Raw genomic sequence first — 14,596 nt, 5'->3', positions numbered from 1 at the left:
GCATACCTCAAGATATGTTTCAGCCCCATAATGTCCTCTACTGAACACTAACTCCTAATTTCCTCTGCTGTATTCAGGTCCCAAAGGAGACGCAGGTATCCCTGGAGGATCAGGCTCACCAGGAGCCCCAGGAGCTAAAGGCAACATGGGAGAAATGGGCTTCCCAGGTGGGTATTAGACTGCCCCATATCCCCACCATCATGTGTTATAACCACATATCCCCATCATCACGTTCTATAACCTCATATCCCTACCATCACCATCATGTTCTATAACCTCATATCCCCACCATCACCATCATGTTCTATAACCTCATATCCCCACCATCACCTTTATGTTCTGTAACCGCATATCCCCACCATCATGTTCTATAACCTCATATCCCCACCATTATGTATTATAACCTCATATCCCCACCATCATGTATTATAACCTCATATCCCCACCATCATGTTCTATAACCTCATATCCCCACCATCATGTTCTATAACCTCATATCCCCACCATTATGTTCTATAACCTCATATCCTACCATCATGTTCTATAACCTCATATCCCCACCATCATGTATTATAACCTCATATCCCCACCATCATGTTCTATAACCTCATATCCCCACCATCATGTATTATAACCTCATATCCCCACCATTATGTTCTATAACCTCATATCCTACCATCATGTTCTATAACCTCATATCCCCACCATCATGTATTATAACCTCATATCCCCACCATCATGTTCTATAACCTCATATCCCCACCATCATGTATTATAACCTCATATCCCCACCATTATGTTCTATAACCTCATATCCTACCATCATGTTCTATAACCTCATATCCCCACCATCATGTTCTATAACCTCATATCCCCACCATCATGTTCTATAACCTCATATCCCCACCATCATGTTCTATAACCTCATATCCCCACCATCATGTTCTATAACCTCATATCCCCACCATCATGTTCTATAACCTCATATCCCCACCATTATGTTCTATAACCTCATATCTCCACCATCATGTTCTATAACCTCATATCCCCACCATCATGTTCTGTAACCTCATATCCCCACCATCACCATCATGTTCTATAACCTCATATCCCCACCATTATGTATTATAACCTCATATCCCCACCATCATGTATTATAACCTCATATCCCCACCATCATGTTCTATAACCTCATATCCCCACCATTATGTTCTATAACCTCATATCTCCACCATCATGTTCTATAACCTCATATCCCCACCATCATGTTCTATAACCTCATATCCCCACCATTATGTTCTATAACCTCATATCTCCACCATCATGTTCTATAACCTCATATCTCCACCATCATGTTCTATAACCTCATATCCCCACCATTATGTTCTATAACCTCATATCCTACCATCATGTTCTATAACCTCATATCCCCACCATCATGTTCTATAACCTCATATCCCCACCATCATGTTCTATAACCTCATATCCCCACCATCATGTTCTATAACCTCATATCCCCACCATCATGTTCTATAACCTCATATCCCCACCATCATGTTCTATAACCTCATATCCCCACCATCATGTTCTATAACCTCATATCCCCACCATCATGTTCTATAACCTCATATCCCCACCATCACCATCATGTTCTATAACCTCATATCCCCACCATCATGTTCTATAACCTCATATCCCCACCATTATGTTCTATAACCTCATATCTCCACCATCATGTTCTATAACCTCATATCTCCACCATCATGTTCTATAACCTCATATCCCCACCATTATGTTCTATAACCTCATATCATCACCATCATGTTCTATAACCTCATATCCCCATCCATCATGTTCTATAACCTCATATCCCCACCCATCTATAATGTTCTATAACCTCATATCCCCACCATCCATCATGTTCTATAACCTCATATTCCCACCATCATGTTCTATAACCTCATATCCCCACCATCATGTTCTATAACCTCATATCCCCACCATCATGTTCTATAACCTCATATCCCCACCATCACCATCATGTTCTATAACCTCATATCCCCACCATCATGTTCTATAACCTCATATCCCCACCATTATGTTCTATAACCTAACCTCATATCCCCACCATCATGTTAACCTATATCCCCCCACATGTTCTCATATCTCCACCATCATGTTCTATAACCTCATATCTCCACCATCATGTTCTATAACCTCATATCCCCACCATTATGTTCTATAACCTCATATCATCACCATCATGTTCTATAACCTCATATCCCCACCATCATGTTCTATAACCTCATATCCCCACCATCATGTTCTATAACCTCATATCCCCACCATTATGTTCTATAACCTCATATCTCCACCATCATGTTCTATAACCTCATATCCCCACCATCATGTTCTATAACCTCATATCCCCACCATCATGTTCTATAACCTCATATCCCCACCATTATGTTCTATAACCTCATATCTCCACCATCATGTTCTATAACCTCATATCCCCACCATCATGTTCTATAACCTCATATCCCCATCCATCACCATCATGTTCTATAACCTCATATCCCCACCATCATGTTCTATAACCTCATATCCCCACCATTATGTTCTATAACCTCATATCTCCACCATCATGTTCTATAACCTCATATCTCCACCATCATGTTCTATAACCTCATATCCCCACCATCACCGAAATGTTATGTTTATTGACCTGTCATTCCTATGTTCTACACACTGAAATATAAAGACTTGTAAAGACTTCCCATAACCCCGAGATTTGGCCACTCTCAGCTCTCCATGTTCATAGAAACGCTGGCCATTATGAATTGACATACCTGAATACTTTTATTTTGTTACAGCAGGTGTTCTGTTACAGTTTAATGATGGAAAAAAACAAGTATACAAATACAGTTCGATCCATATATTGATTGCTAGATTAATAACAATTAGTTAGAATGTTGTCACCGAACTCTATTTATCCGACTACACCAATCTTATTGTCCATTTATGATGATGTCACAGGACCCACAGGGGCGAAAGGAACTCCGGGTCAATCAGGTCGGTCGGGTGGACCCGGTAGTTCAGGAGCATCAGGGTTCCCTGGAGCTAAGGGAGAGCCCGGTTCCCCTGGCTTTGGTTCCCCAGGAGCTACAGGTCCCAAGGTATGGAACCCTCTACTCTAGAACCCTAGTACAGAACCATGTGAAGAACCATCTAGAACCGTACAGAACCAGTACCGCATAGAACCGTGTGTACCTTTAAGCATAAGTCTAGATCTCTGTCCAAGTTTAGATGAGTTTACCTGTTTCAAAGGGAACTATATACTCATTCTGAATGATATTTGAGTAATATGGAAAATCTGCTTCATCGTCTGCAATGCAACTTTATTCCTTTCTCTCTCTCTCTCCTGCTCTCTCTCTCTCTCTCTCTCTCTCTCTCTCTCTCTCTCTCTCTCTCTCTCTCTCTCTCTATCCCTTATCCTCTCTCTCTTTCTCTATCTTTCTCTCACTCTCTTATTCTCCCTGTCTCTCTACCTCGCTCTCTATCTCACTCTCTCTATCGCTCTCTCTCCCTGTCTCTCTCTCTCTCTCTCTCTCTCCCTGTCTCTCTCTCTCTCTCTCCTGCTCTCTCTCTCTCTCTCTCTCTCTCTCTCTCTCTCTCTCTCTATCCCTTATCCCTCTCTCTCTCTCTTCTCTCTCTCTCAGGGTGAGCCCGGTCAGTCAGGATTCCCCGGACAAAACGGAGTAAAAGGAACTCCCGGAACACCAGGTCTTCCAGGGTTTCCTGGCAGCCCTGGCGCCAAAGGTGACCCCGGCCTCCCAGGATTCCAAGGTAACTAATGGTTACGGTGCTACGGTCTAACCAGAAGAATCATGTGTATGATATTCTTCCAAGCCTTCATCTCATATCCAGCTACCTATGTCATTAAATCTGTCCTGCTGTCTTTCTGGTACTTCCTCTAGGTTCTCCCGGGATTCCCGGGCCGAAGGGTCTGGATGGTATCCCCGGTAACCCCGGTCTCAGCGGACCACCCGGCCGACCGGGAGAGAACGGCCGTGCCGGATCGCCTGGGTTCCCAGGGGACAAGGGTCAGGCGGGTCGTGACGGAATCCCTGGACCAGCGGGAGTCAAAGGAGACCCAGGTAGTTGGCGTAGTCACTTAAAGGAGCAATCTGGGATTGCTACTTACATTTATTTACTTTTAAATTATTAATATATACCCATTGATTCTTGAATGATATAACATAGAAATGCCTCATGAGCTTAGTTCAACTGTCGACAATAGCCGAAAGTTGTAGTCAAATTGATAAAACGAAATTATCCTAAATGTAATTGTTCACAAGGATTTAGCGCTTGTTATGGTGATATTAAGCAGTAAGACCAAAGTGTTATATTATTAGATGGATGTCTAAAATGAAACCCTCTTTTTCCCATGATCATCTTGTCCTACAGGTCTTCCTGGTTTTGGTGGCCCCGGTTCTCCTGGTCTCCCAGGATTACCAGGTGAGACTCACCCCCACCTGACTGACTGTCTTTGTTACTCTCACACAAACCATACATACACTCTACACTAGCTCCTGAATGACAGACAAACCATCCACTACAGAGAACAGACGGTAGCCGATAACCGACTCTAGTCCATATACAACTTAAATAGCATTCCCCATCTATTATTCTACCAATAGAAGTCCACAACAACCACTACTACTCTACTAACTACTACTACCAACGTCCTTCAATCACCACATTACTTGATATCCGTTATTTATGCTGTATGTTGACTTTGTGTAAATTCCTCCAGCTGTGTTCTTCCTTTACATCTGTCTACTGCTGGCAGCACCATTTCACCGGGTCACAATCTGAGTGTGTGTCAATGTACTTGGTGAATAAAAGGGATTCTTTGCGATTGTTTTTGCCAATCGGTTCCCCACAGGTGCTAAGGGAGATCTTGGCGCCCCTGGTTCTTCCGGTAGCCCTGGCTTCCCTGGTCAGAAGGGAGAGATGGGTTTCTCTGGCCTGCCTGGGTCCCCTGGTAGTGTTGGGCCCCCTGGCGCACCAGGTGTGGCCCTCCAGGGTCCCAAAGGTAACGCCGGACCCCCCGGACCCCCTGGAAGAGGAGGTATGTTGTGAATTGACCACTCCATCACTTTTTAGCCAATGTTGCTGCCTGGTTTTCTGGACATTTTGAAGTATGGAGCCTCCTGGTTGTAGTGTATGGTATAGTTAAACGTTTAAAATGTATTAAATCGTGGACTGGGAAGGAAATTCGAAAGATAGATTATTGATATATTTTCTCTCTGACACATGACACACAGACACATTGTATACACACACACATACCCAAGGTAAAACCAGGCAGCAAACATGGCCTACCTGCAGCTCTTTATGTGAATGCTTTATGTTAATCCCATTGATTTGCATGAGATGTGAACCTCTTTGTCAATCAACACTGGTCCCAGATCAGCTATATGTCACTGAGCATAAACATACACTGTCACTCAAATCACCATCGTTGTGATACACTGAGCACTGAACCGAACCGATTGTATCACCACCACCACCACTATGCAACCAAACGTCCCCCACTCCCTTACCTCCTCACTACACAATGTTGGGGTGCACTGCCAACACGCACCAATCACTGTGTCTCCCTCGCCGTCTTGGTTCCAGCTACGCCCCCAACATCAGAGCATGGGGGGTGACCACAAGTTGTTGTCTACGTCCTCCATCCATCCATCAATCCAGCCATCTGTTTGTCAATCATCTCTCCATCCTTGTGTCTCCTCACCCCCTCTCCCTCCCCGTTCGGTTGCAGGGGAACGGATCCTGATCTGTCCATCGCTCCACAGGGTTGATGTGCCTGTGTCTTGTGTGTTGTTTGGTGTTTTATATCCTAATTGTCTAATTATGTGACTTTGGTGTGAAGCAGACGAACTAGAGTCAAACCTGTAACAGGTCTAACTATGCATTAGAGGAGGGGTTTCAAAAGCCTAGAAAACAAATATTTGGTGGATTTAACAACAAAGAACCTAGACTATCTAGAAACAAGAAGTATCACCACCATTATCTATAAAAGTGAGAAGAGTGTTGTAAGTCAAAGGGGTATCGATGGGTTTGACTGAACGTTTCCAATACAACGTTGGCGTAGTCGGTCAAATAGATCTCATTGACTGCCCATATAGCATTGAACCCCTGTATTATACAGTTAAGGAATGAACTATAAAGTGTTCTCACTCTAGATCAGTGTCATTTATGAAAGGAATAATACACTGTTCAACTGAACACTGATTGATGATTGATTGATTTTATTAGCCAGCCCCAAAAAATAGACATATTCACTCAATACATACATTTTAAATACTTATTTCCATTGTGGTCCCGAGTCCCTAGACTACAACACAGTGGATCCAGTATTATCAATAGGCTACTGGAGTCTAGGTAAGACTGAGAAGGTTTGACTGTGACTCGTCTCTGTTTCTCCCACAGTGTGTCAGTCAACTGTTTGTCCTGCATGGGCCATGTGTGTCCAACCGTACCTCAGCACCTGAATCACAACGCCAGACTATAGCACAGAGTTGGGCTCAGTTAGAACATTAAGACCACAATTAAACATATTTTAATTCCAGATTTAATTCCAACTCCAACTTCGTTACATTGATAAGGTGTCTAAAAGGAGATCACTATAGGTCTATAATCTTCTATACCAGGGGGTGTCAAACTAACTTTGACCTGGTGTCGCATTCGGTCTTGAGGTCCTGAGGGCCGCACTGAAAACCTGTAATATTTTCTCGCAGTCAAAATTTGCAAAAAAATGTAGTCCTCTGTCCATAATTTATTTTACATTTTCAGTGCTCCCCGACTTTCTAGCTTTCATTTTGGTTATTGTTAGTGAGCTGTACACCATCAACAACTATATGAATGCAGGTCCATTATAATTTCTACACAGTTTTGATTTGGTTTCAGTAACTTTATATTGAGTTTGTTCTCCCCCAACCAAAATAATATATATTTAAAAAATGACATTTAAAAAAAAAATGTTTGACACCCCTGCTGTTTGACACCCCTATGCCATCCTCTAAATCGATTTCCTCACATCACTTGCGCTGAACTTTAAGTAAGATTCTTTATCATCTTGATTCTCAAAATATCTCCCAAAAGTGTCTCTTACATTGGAGAGCTACGAATACACTGATTATACCAAACATTAGGAACACCTTCCACCTTCCCTTTGCCCTCAGAACAGCCTCAGTATGCCTGGGCATGGACTCTACAAGGTGTCGAAAGCGTTCCACAGGAATGCCGGCGCATGTTGACTCCAATGCTTCCCACAGATGTGTCAAGTTGGCTGGATGTACTTTGGGTGTTGGACCATTCTTGATACTGTTGAGCAGGAAAACCCCAGCAGCGTTGCAGTTCTTGACATAAACCAGTGTGCCTGGCATCTACTACCATACCCCTTTCAAAGGCACTTACATATTTGTTTTGACCATTCACCCTCTGAATGGCACACATACACAATCCATGTCTAAATTGTACAATGATTGAAGTGCTTTTAACAAGTGACATCAATAAGGGATCATAGCTTTCACCTGGATTCACCTGGTCAGTCTATGTCATGGAAAGAGCATTTGCATACTCAGTGTACATGTACATATATAGTATATTATAGAGAGCTGTATTGAGCCCAGTACTACTAGCCCAGCTCTGTGCCAGGATAGGCGTCATCTCCAGTTGTGGGGGGGATGAGAGCGATGGTATGACATGTACTTCCTGTTTCCTGTGTCTTGGCTCCACCCCCTGTGGTGTGGCCCCTCCCCCTCTGATGACACGTTCGTCTGTACCCAGGTCCCGAAGGTCAGAGTTCCAGTACACAGGCATCTGTTCTACTGCATGTTCTCCTGGTCTAGAATACAAATCTACAACCCTTAACCTCACTGTGTTGCTGATTGATCTTGGATCTTGGATTTAGTATTTATTAATTATTTTCTTCCCTTAATTTTCTGATCCTTCCTTTTTTACTCCTGCTAATCTCACTTTTCTTCTGATTGAGTAGTCACACTGGTCAAATAACCATAACTAAAATTATTTGAACTTTTGCTTGAAATTATTTTGGCATGTTTTAGAATATACAGTATGTGGTAACATACATCTTTCAATAATCAATACCTTTTTTAACAGACACTATTTCTGATGAATGAATTATTGATTAGCTGACAGACAAACCTCTAACACTAAAAACAGTCATTGTCATTCTGTTCAACTTGGAATTGACAAATGTCTTGAAAATGTAGTTGATAAGCATGAATTTAGCATGTAGTTTAAAGAAAATAGTTTAAATTTGTTAGCATTTTTTCCATTAACTTCACATATGTAAGAACTAGCACTATTTAGCTTTTAGAAATAAGTTCACTGTATCTTATATGTACACAGCCAAATCCCAAACAGGTATTAATTTAAATGAAATAACAATATTGAATCACAAACATAACATACGGTTTGCCCTGAGGTTTGGTTGTGTCAGACGTTAGCCTGATGGTGTATCTATCTATGCTAACTCTTGCCTCTTGTTTTAAACCCTTCACATTCTGCCGCACCGGCTCTGCTATTCCCGGAATTCTGGGATACCTAGGTCCTCCAGGTTAGAATCAATGGTTTGATGATGATGACCTTTGTTGTTCTGTTGTGATGAAACTGATCTGTGTACATTTTGTTTGGCCTGGTCCCAGATCCGTTTGTGCTCTTGCCAACTCGTTGCTGTCATTGTTAGCATGGTAGCACAAACAGACTGGCACTCAGGCTAGCATTTTGTTGATTTGGTTACAACTTAACCATTGTTGATGATTTGTTAACCACATTTTACTTTTCAGGATGGGTTGTGAAGCCTAACAAAAGACTATAGCCTACACAGACACTGTACACCCCGCAATACACAAAACACACTTGAACACACACTCAAGTCTCCTCCTTTATACTGTATTTATGCTGTTTTTAAATAGTTGTATGTACGCATGCAGTTTTATGCTATGTTGACTGTTGATGTTAGTGTTATACAGTAACCATGGAGATAGATCAACTGGATCTAGTTTTATCTCTATGGTTATTATTATTGTTATTTGTTATAATGTCAGGTTGAGATGAGTGTTATCTCTGACCTCTAACCTTTGACCTATTCGTGTGAAGGTCCTCCTGGCTCCGAAGGTCCCCGTGGCCCTGTCGGCAGCGGAGGGACCAAAGGTGAGAAGGGAATTTCCGGAATTCCTGGATCGCCTGGTTTCCCCGGAGCGAAGGGAGATTTCGGATCGCCCGGATTCCCGGTAAGGAACCAGTCAACATAGATCCTTGGATCTCCTTCCCCCATTGATAGCAGGATGTGTCAAATATAGACACTTACTCGGGGCATAGGGGCTATGGGCTATGGGTTGGTTTGGGATTGTATGAAGTAAATTAAAAATTCCATCTGAGATTGGGATATTACATGACCCCTGACCTCTCTCCTATCATGTGACCAGGGTAATGCTGGCATTCCTGGTGCCAAAGGGTTGAAGGGAGACATCGGACTGCCTGGAGTTCCCGGATTCCCAGGTCAGTCAGGAATAACATTCCCATTCCTAGTCGATAACCATTCCTAGTCGATCGATTTAAAAAAAAAAAGTTTTGCACTGTTGGTGTTAGGTGCACTTGATTCAGCAGCCCTAGTACCGATAAGGCAAAGTGTTTACATTTTGAACCATTTCATGTGTCTGAAGGTAGAAGCCCGCCAAGGGGTCCAGAGAACAAATCAAGTGTACCTATAGGCCTACCACTGGCCAATCAGATAGCTCAGATCACTGTGTCTGCCTAGAATGCACAGCAAGGTTGATAATATGAGATTTCAAGACTTTCAAAACCATGACTAGAGAGAGACTCAACGAATACAGCGAAGAGCTGATGTTTTTATAAGTAAGTTTGTGTTTAAGTTGTTACTCCGCACTGTCGACACTTTTGTTCAACACTTTTGTAAGCCATAAAATGTGCGTTCTTCCTACTTCCACTCACCCTACAACCAGCACCTCAGCTGCAACGAATGAGTACAGGAAAGTGTTTCGATAAGCTTGCGTTGTTATTATTGGCGGCTTGTATCTTTTTTAATACCGAAGAATATTTCACTTTCTCTGGTCATAGGACTAACATCATGAATTGGTGCATGAGGCAGAAATAATGCAGTTCGACTTAAGTTTAGCCATTAGCTGGAAGACTGTGTCCCCTTTTCTCAGCAGAGGGAGGGAAAAAGGAGGGACGGTGAGGTGGGCGAGAGGTAGCTGCTCCCTCCCTCCCCTCAGACTGACCATCAGATGCAGGCCATCTGTCCATAACAAAAAAAGTGTATTATTATGCTCACTCAGCTGCGCCTCACAAGTAATACAACAAATTATATATTACCAGTGTGATCATATACCTAAAACGTGTAAATAAAATGTCAAAATGATCTGAGAAGAACAATATTGGCAGGGCAATTCAAGTGTAGCCAATATGCAGTGATAATGTATTGGGCCTATAGCCTATTGCACAAACATCATTTCTACAAAACTGTTTTTAATTGGTTAATGTTGGGCTTAAGTTTTTTAAGTCATGTAAAAAAAAAAGATCTGAGTGGTAGTTCTCGGCTTGAATTTTGAAAATGTTTGTGACCACTGGTATATGTGAATGTCCCATCATAGGTATCTCTGTTGACAATATTCCCTTATTTCCCTTCCTCTCCACCTCTCTCACTACTCCCTTCCTCTCTCCCCCCTCTCTCTACATCTCTCCCCTCTACCCCAGGACCAAAGGGAGATTCTGGAATCCCTGGACCATCTGGTCTCCCTGGAGACCCCGGAGATGGTGGCCCTGCTGGTGAGTCTTCACCCTCATCCCTCTGCGCAGGCACACACACACACACACACACACACACACACACACACACACACACACACACACACACACACACACACACACATATAGACACACCCTGCCAAACACCTACACACACTCCCCAAAACTCTGACTGCCATCTCTGGTGTACCCCGCTCCTCTTCTCTGAAACCTCTCTCGTTGTCATCTTTGATCTCAGGACCTCCAGGTGACCCAGGTTTTGCTCCAGCCCCCATCGTGCTGAAGGGAGAGCGTGGCTCCCCCGGCCCTTCTGGTCTACCAGGCGGCCGTGGCGCCACAGGACCCCCCGGGCTGGAGGGACTCTCAGGTCAGTTGACTGTCACACCCAGTGTCTGTTTGCCATAGGAGAGTTTTATATTCAGTTCATAAAGTTAATTACAATTAACTTAATACTTACCAGAGGATGCTTGAAGCTGCAGTTACCTGCAGTCCGTTATCATTAGCTAGTTACTAGAGCTAGCGAAGAGAGATTTCCACTTGGGAGGTATATAAGGTCACTGATGAGTCCTCTGGTCTGTTCCAGGTCAGCCCGGTCAGCCAGGAGACTCCGGTCCTCAGGGACCCCCAGGATTCAGTGGAGCCTCCGGCCGCAAGGGAGACCCAGGACCCGCCGGACAGCCAGGTAATTCAAATCTCTCTTACACAGACCTAACCTTCCATTGTGTATATCAGTTAGTAGTCATATAGTATTAGTCAATAGTCATTACAATACGTAGCTCTAGAAGTGTAAAATAAACTCAAATCAAGTCAACTTAGATATAGTATTGTTCATTGAGTTCAGTGAGTTAATTGACAGGACAAACAAGGTTGAGTCCTAAGACAGACCTTAGTCAAATACATTGAGGTGCCTTTGATTTAACCATGACTTTGCACTTTTGGGACTATTTCATTGGGTCCATTGTACCTGCCAAACCAAAATCAAGTATTAGAAAAGTACACTATATATACAAAAGCATGTGGACACCCTTTCAAATTTAGAGGATTCAGCTATTTCAGCCACACCCGTTGCTGACAGGTGTATAAAACCGAGCACACAGCCACGCAATCTCCATAAACAAACATTGGCAGTAGAATGGCCTTACTGAAGAGATCAGTGACTTTCAACTTGACACTGACATAGGATGCCACCTTTGCAACAAAGGTCACACAAGCTCACTGAATGAGACCGCTGAGTGCTGAAGTGCGTAGCGTGTAAAAAATATTCTGTACTCGGTTACAACACTCACTACCGAGTTCCAAACTGCCTCTGGAAGCAACGTCAGCACAAGAACTGTGCTTCATGAAATGGGTTTCCATGGCCGAGCAGCCGACCATTCGCAATGCCAAGTGTTCAGCTGGAGTTGTTTAAGGCTCGCCAGCATTGGACTCTGGACTCTGGAACTTGTGGCAACAGTTTGGGGAAGGCCCTTTCCTGTTTCAGCATGACAATGCCCCTGTGTAGCAAAGTGAGGTCCATACAGAAGTGGTTTGTCGAGATCAGTGTGGAAGAACATGACTGGCCTGCACAAAGCCCTGACCTCAACCCCATCGAATACCTTTGGAATGAATTGGAATGACGACTGTGAGCCAGGCCTAATTGCCCAAAATCAGTGCCCTTCCTCACTAATGCTCTTATGACTGAATGGAAGCCAGTCCCCACAGCAATGTTCCAACATCTAGTGGAAGAGTACAGGCTGTTAAGCAGCAACAGGGGGACCAACTCCATGTAAATGCCCATTATTTTGGAATGAGATGTTCGACAAGCAGGCGTCTACATACTTTTGGTCATGTAGTGTGTTTCACATTTTAACCCATATCTGTCAGTTTATAGTTTGGCCAAATGTTCCTTCATGTTGGAACCATTATTAATATCGACACATACAATATCATTATAGCACATCTTCAAATCAAATCAAATGTTATTTGTCACATACACATGGTTAGCAGACGTTAATGCGAGTGTAGCGAAATGCTAGTGCTTCTAGTTCTGACCATGCAGTAATACTAACAAGTAGTCTAATCTAAAAATTTCACTACAACTACCTTATACACACAAGTGTAAAGGAATGAATAAGAATATGTACATATAAATATATGAATGAGTGATGGCCGAATGGCATAGGCAAGATGCAGTAGATGGTATAGAGTACAGTATATGCATATGAGATGAGTAATGTAGGGTATGTAAACATTATATAAAGTGGCATTGTTTAAAGTGGCTAGTGGTACATTAATTACATACATTTTTCCATTATTAAAGTGGCTAGAGTTGAGTCAGTATGTTGGCAGCAGCCACTCAATGTCAGTGATGGCTGTTTAACAGTCTGATGGCCTTGAGTTAGAAGTTGGTTTTCATTCTCTCGGTCCCAGCTTTGATGCACCTGTACTGACCTCGCCTTCTGGATGATAGCGGGGTGAACAGGCAGTGGCTCGGGTGGTTGTTGTCCTTGATGATCTTTTTGGCCTTCCTGTGACATCAGGGGGTGTAGGTGTCCTGGAGGGCAGGTAGTTTGCCCCCGGTGATGAGTTGTGCAGAGAGCCTTACGGTTATGGGCGGAGCAGTTGCCGTACCAGGCGGCGATACAGCCCGACAGGATGCTCTCGATTGTGCATCTGTAAAAGTTTGTGAGTGTTTTTGGTGACAAGCCAAATTTCTTCAGCCTCCTGAGGTTTTAATTTTTTTTATCTTTATTTAACCAGGTAGGCTAGTTGAGAACAAGTTCTCATTTGCAACTGCGACTGGGCCAAGATAAAGCAAAGCAGTGTGACACAGACAACAACACAGAGTTACACATGGAGTAAACAATAAACAAGTCAATGACACAGTAGAAAAAAGAAAGTCTATATACAGTGTGTGCAAAAGGCATGAGGAGGTAGGCAATAAGTAGGCCATAGGAGCAAATAGTTACAATTTACCAGATTAACACTGGAGTGATAAATGAGCAGATGATGATGTGCAAGTAGAGATACTGGTGTGCAAAAGAGCAGAAAAGTAAATAAAAAACATTATGGGGATGAGGTAGGTAGATTGGGTGGGCTATTTACAGATGGACTATGTACAGCTACAGCGATCGCTTAGCTGCTCAGATAGCTGATGTTTAAAGTTGGTGAGGGAAATAAAAGTCTCGAACTTCAGCGATTTTTGCAATTCATTCCAGTCACTGGCAGCAGAGAACTGGAAGGAAAGGGGGCCAAATGAGGTGTTGGCTTTAGGGATGATCAGTGAGATATACGTGCTGGAACGTGTGCTATGGGTGCGTGTTGTTATCGTGACCAGTGAACTGAGATAAGGCGGAATTTTACCTAGCATAGACTTATAGATGACCTGGAGCAAGTTGGTCTGGCGACGAATATGTATCGAGGGCCAGCCGACGAGAGCGTACAGGTCGGCAGTGGTGGGTGGTATAAGGTGATTTGGTAGCAAAACGGATAGCACTGTGATAGACTGCATCCAGTTTGCTGAGTCGAGTGTTTGAAGCTATTTTGTAGATGACATCGCCGAAGTCGAGGATCGGTAGGATAGTCAGTTTTACTAGGGTAAGTTTGGCGGCGTGAGTGAAGGAGGCTTTGTTGCAAAATAGAAAGCTGATTCTAGATTTGATTTTGGATTGGAGATTTTAATATGAGTCTGGAAGGAGAGTTTACAGTCTAGCCAGACATCTAGGTATTTATAGTTGTCCACATATTC

The 14,596-nt window shown here is 43.1% G+C and overlaps 1 protein-coding gene across 2 annotated transcripts in view; it reads left to right on the top strand.

The window, feature by feature from the left end:
• Positions 1 to 14,596, top strand: part of col4a5 (collagen, type IV, alpha 5 (Alport syndrome)) — an 83,349-nt gene that overhangs the window by 63,267 nt on the left and 5,486 nt on the right. Inside the window, exons 33-45 of one of the 2 annotated variants that reach the window (XM_042298201.1) lie at positions 78 to 167; positions 3,040 to 3,179; positions 3,723 to 3,849; positions 3,981 to 4,160; positions 4,471 to 4,521; positions 4,952 to 5,137; positions 7,864 to 7,872; positions 8,648 to 8,656; positions 9,199 to 9,332; positions 9,528 to 9,600; positions 10,819 to 10,890; positions 11,108 to 11,236; positions 11,453 to 11,551. In XM_042298201.1, coding sequence (XP_042154135.1) covers positions 78 to 167; positions 3,040 to 3,179; positions 3,723 to 3,849; positions 3,981 to 4,160; positions 4,471 to 4,521; positions 4,952 to 5,137; positions 7,864 to 7,872; positions 8,648 to 8,656; positions 9,199 to 9,332; positions 9,528 to 9,600; positions 10,819 to 10,890; positions 11,108 to 11,236; positions 11,453 to 11,551 — 1,299 coding nt within the window. The remainder of the gene's footprint in view (positions 1 to 77; positions 168 to 3,039; positions 3,180 to 3,722; positions 3,850 to 3,980; positions 4,161 to 4,470; positions 4,522 to 4,951; positions 5,138 to 7,863; positions 7,873 to 8,647; positions 8,657 to 9,198; positions 9,333 to 9,527; positions 9,601 to 10,818; positions 10,891 to 11,107; positions 11,237 to 11,452; positions 11,552 to 14,596) is intronic. The other variant, XM_042298202.1, reaches the window with a different exon arrangement.

The sequence above is a fragment of the Oncorhynchus tshawytscha genome, linkage group LG15 (genome assembly GCF_018296145.1).
Source record: "Oncorhynchus tshawytscha isolate Ot180627B linkage group LG15, Otsh_v2.0, whole genome shotgun sequence".
Classification (NCBI taxonomy): domain Eukaryota; kingdom Metazoa; phylum Chordata; class Actinopteri; order Salmoniformes; family Salmonidae; genus Oncorhynchus; species Oncorhynchus tshawytscha.
The sequence above is the reverse complement of the archived record's forward strand: the minus strand, read 5'-3'. Positions and strand labels throughout refer to the sequence as shown.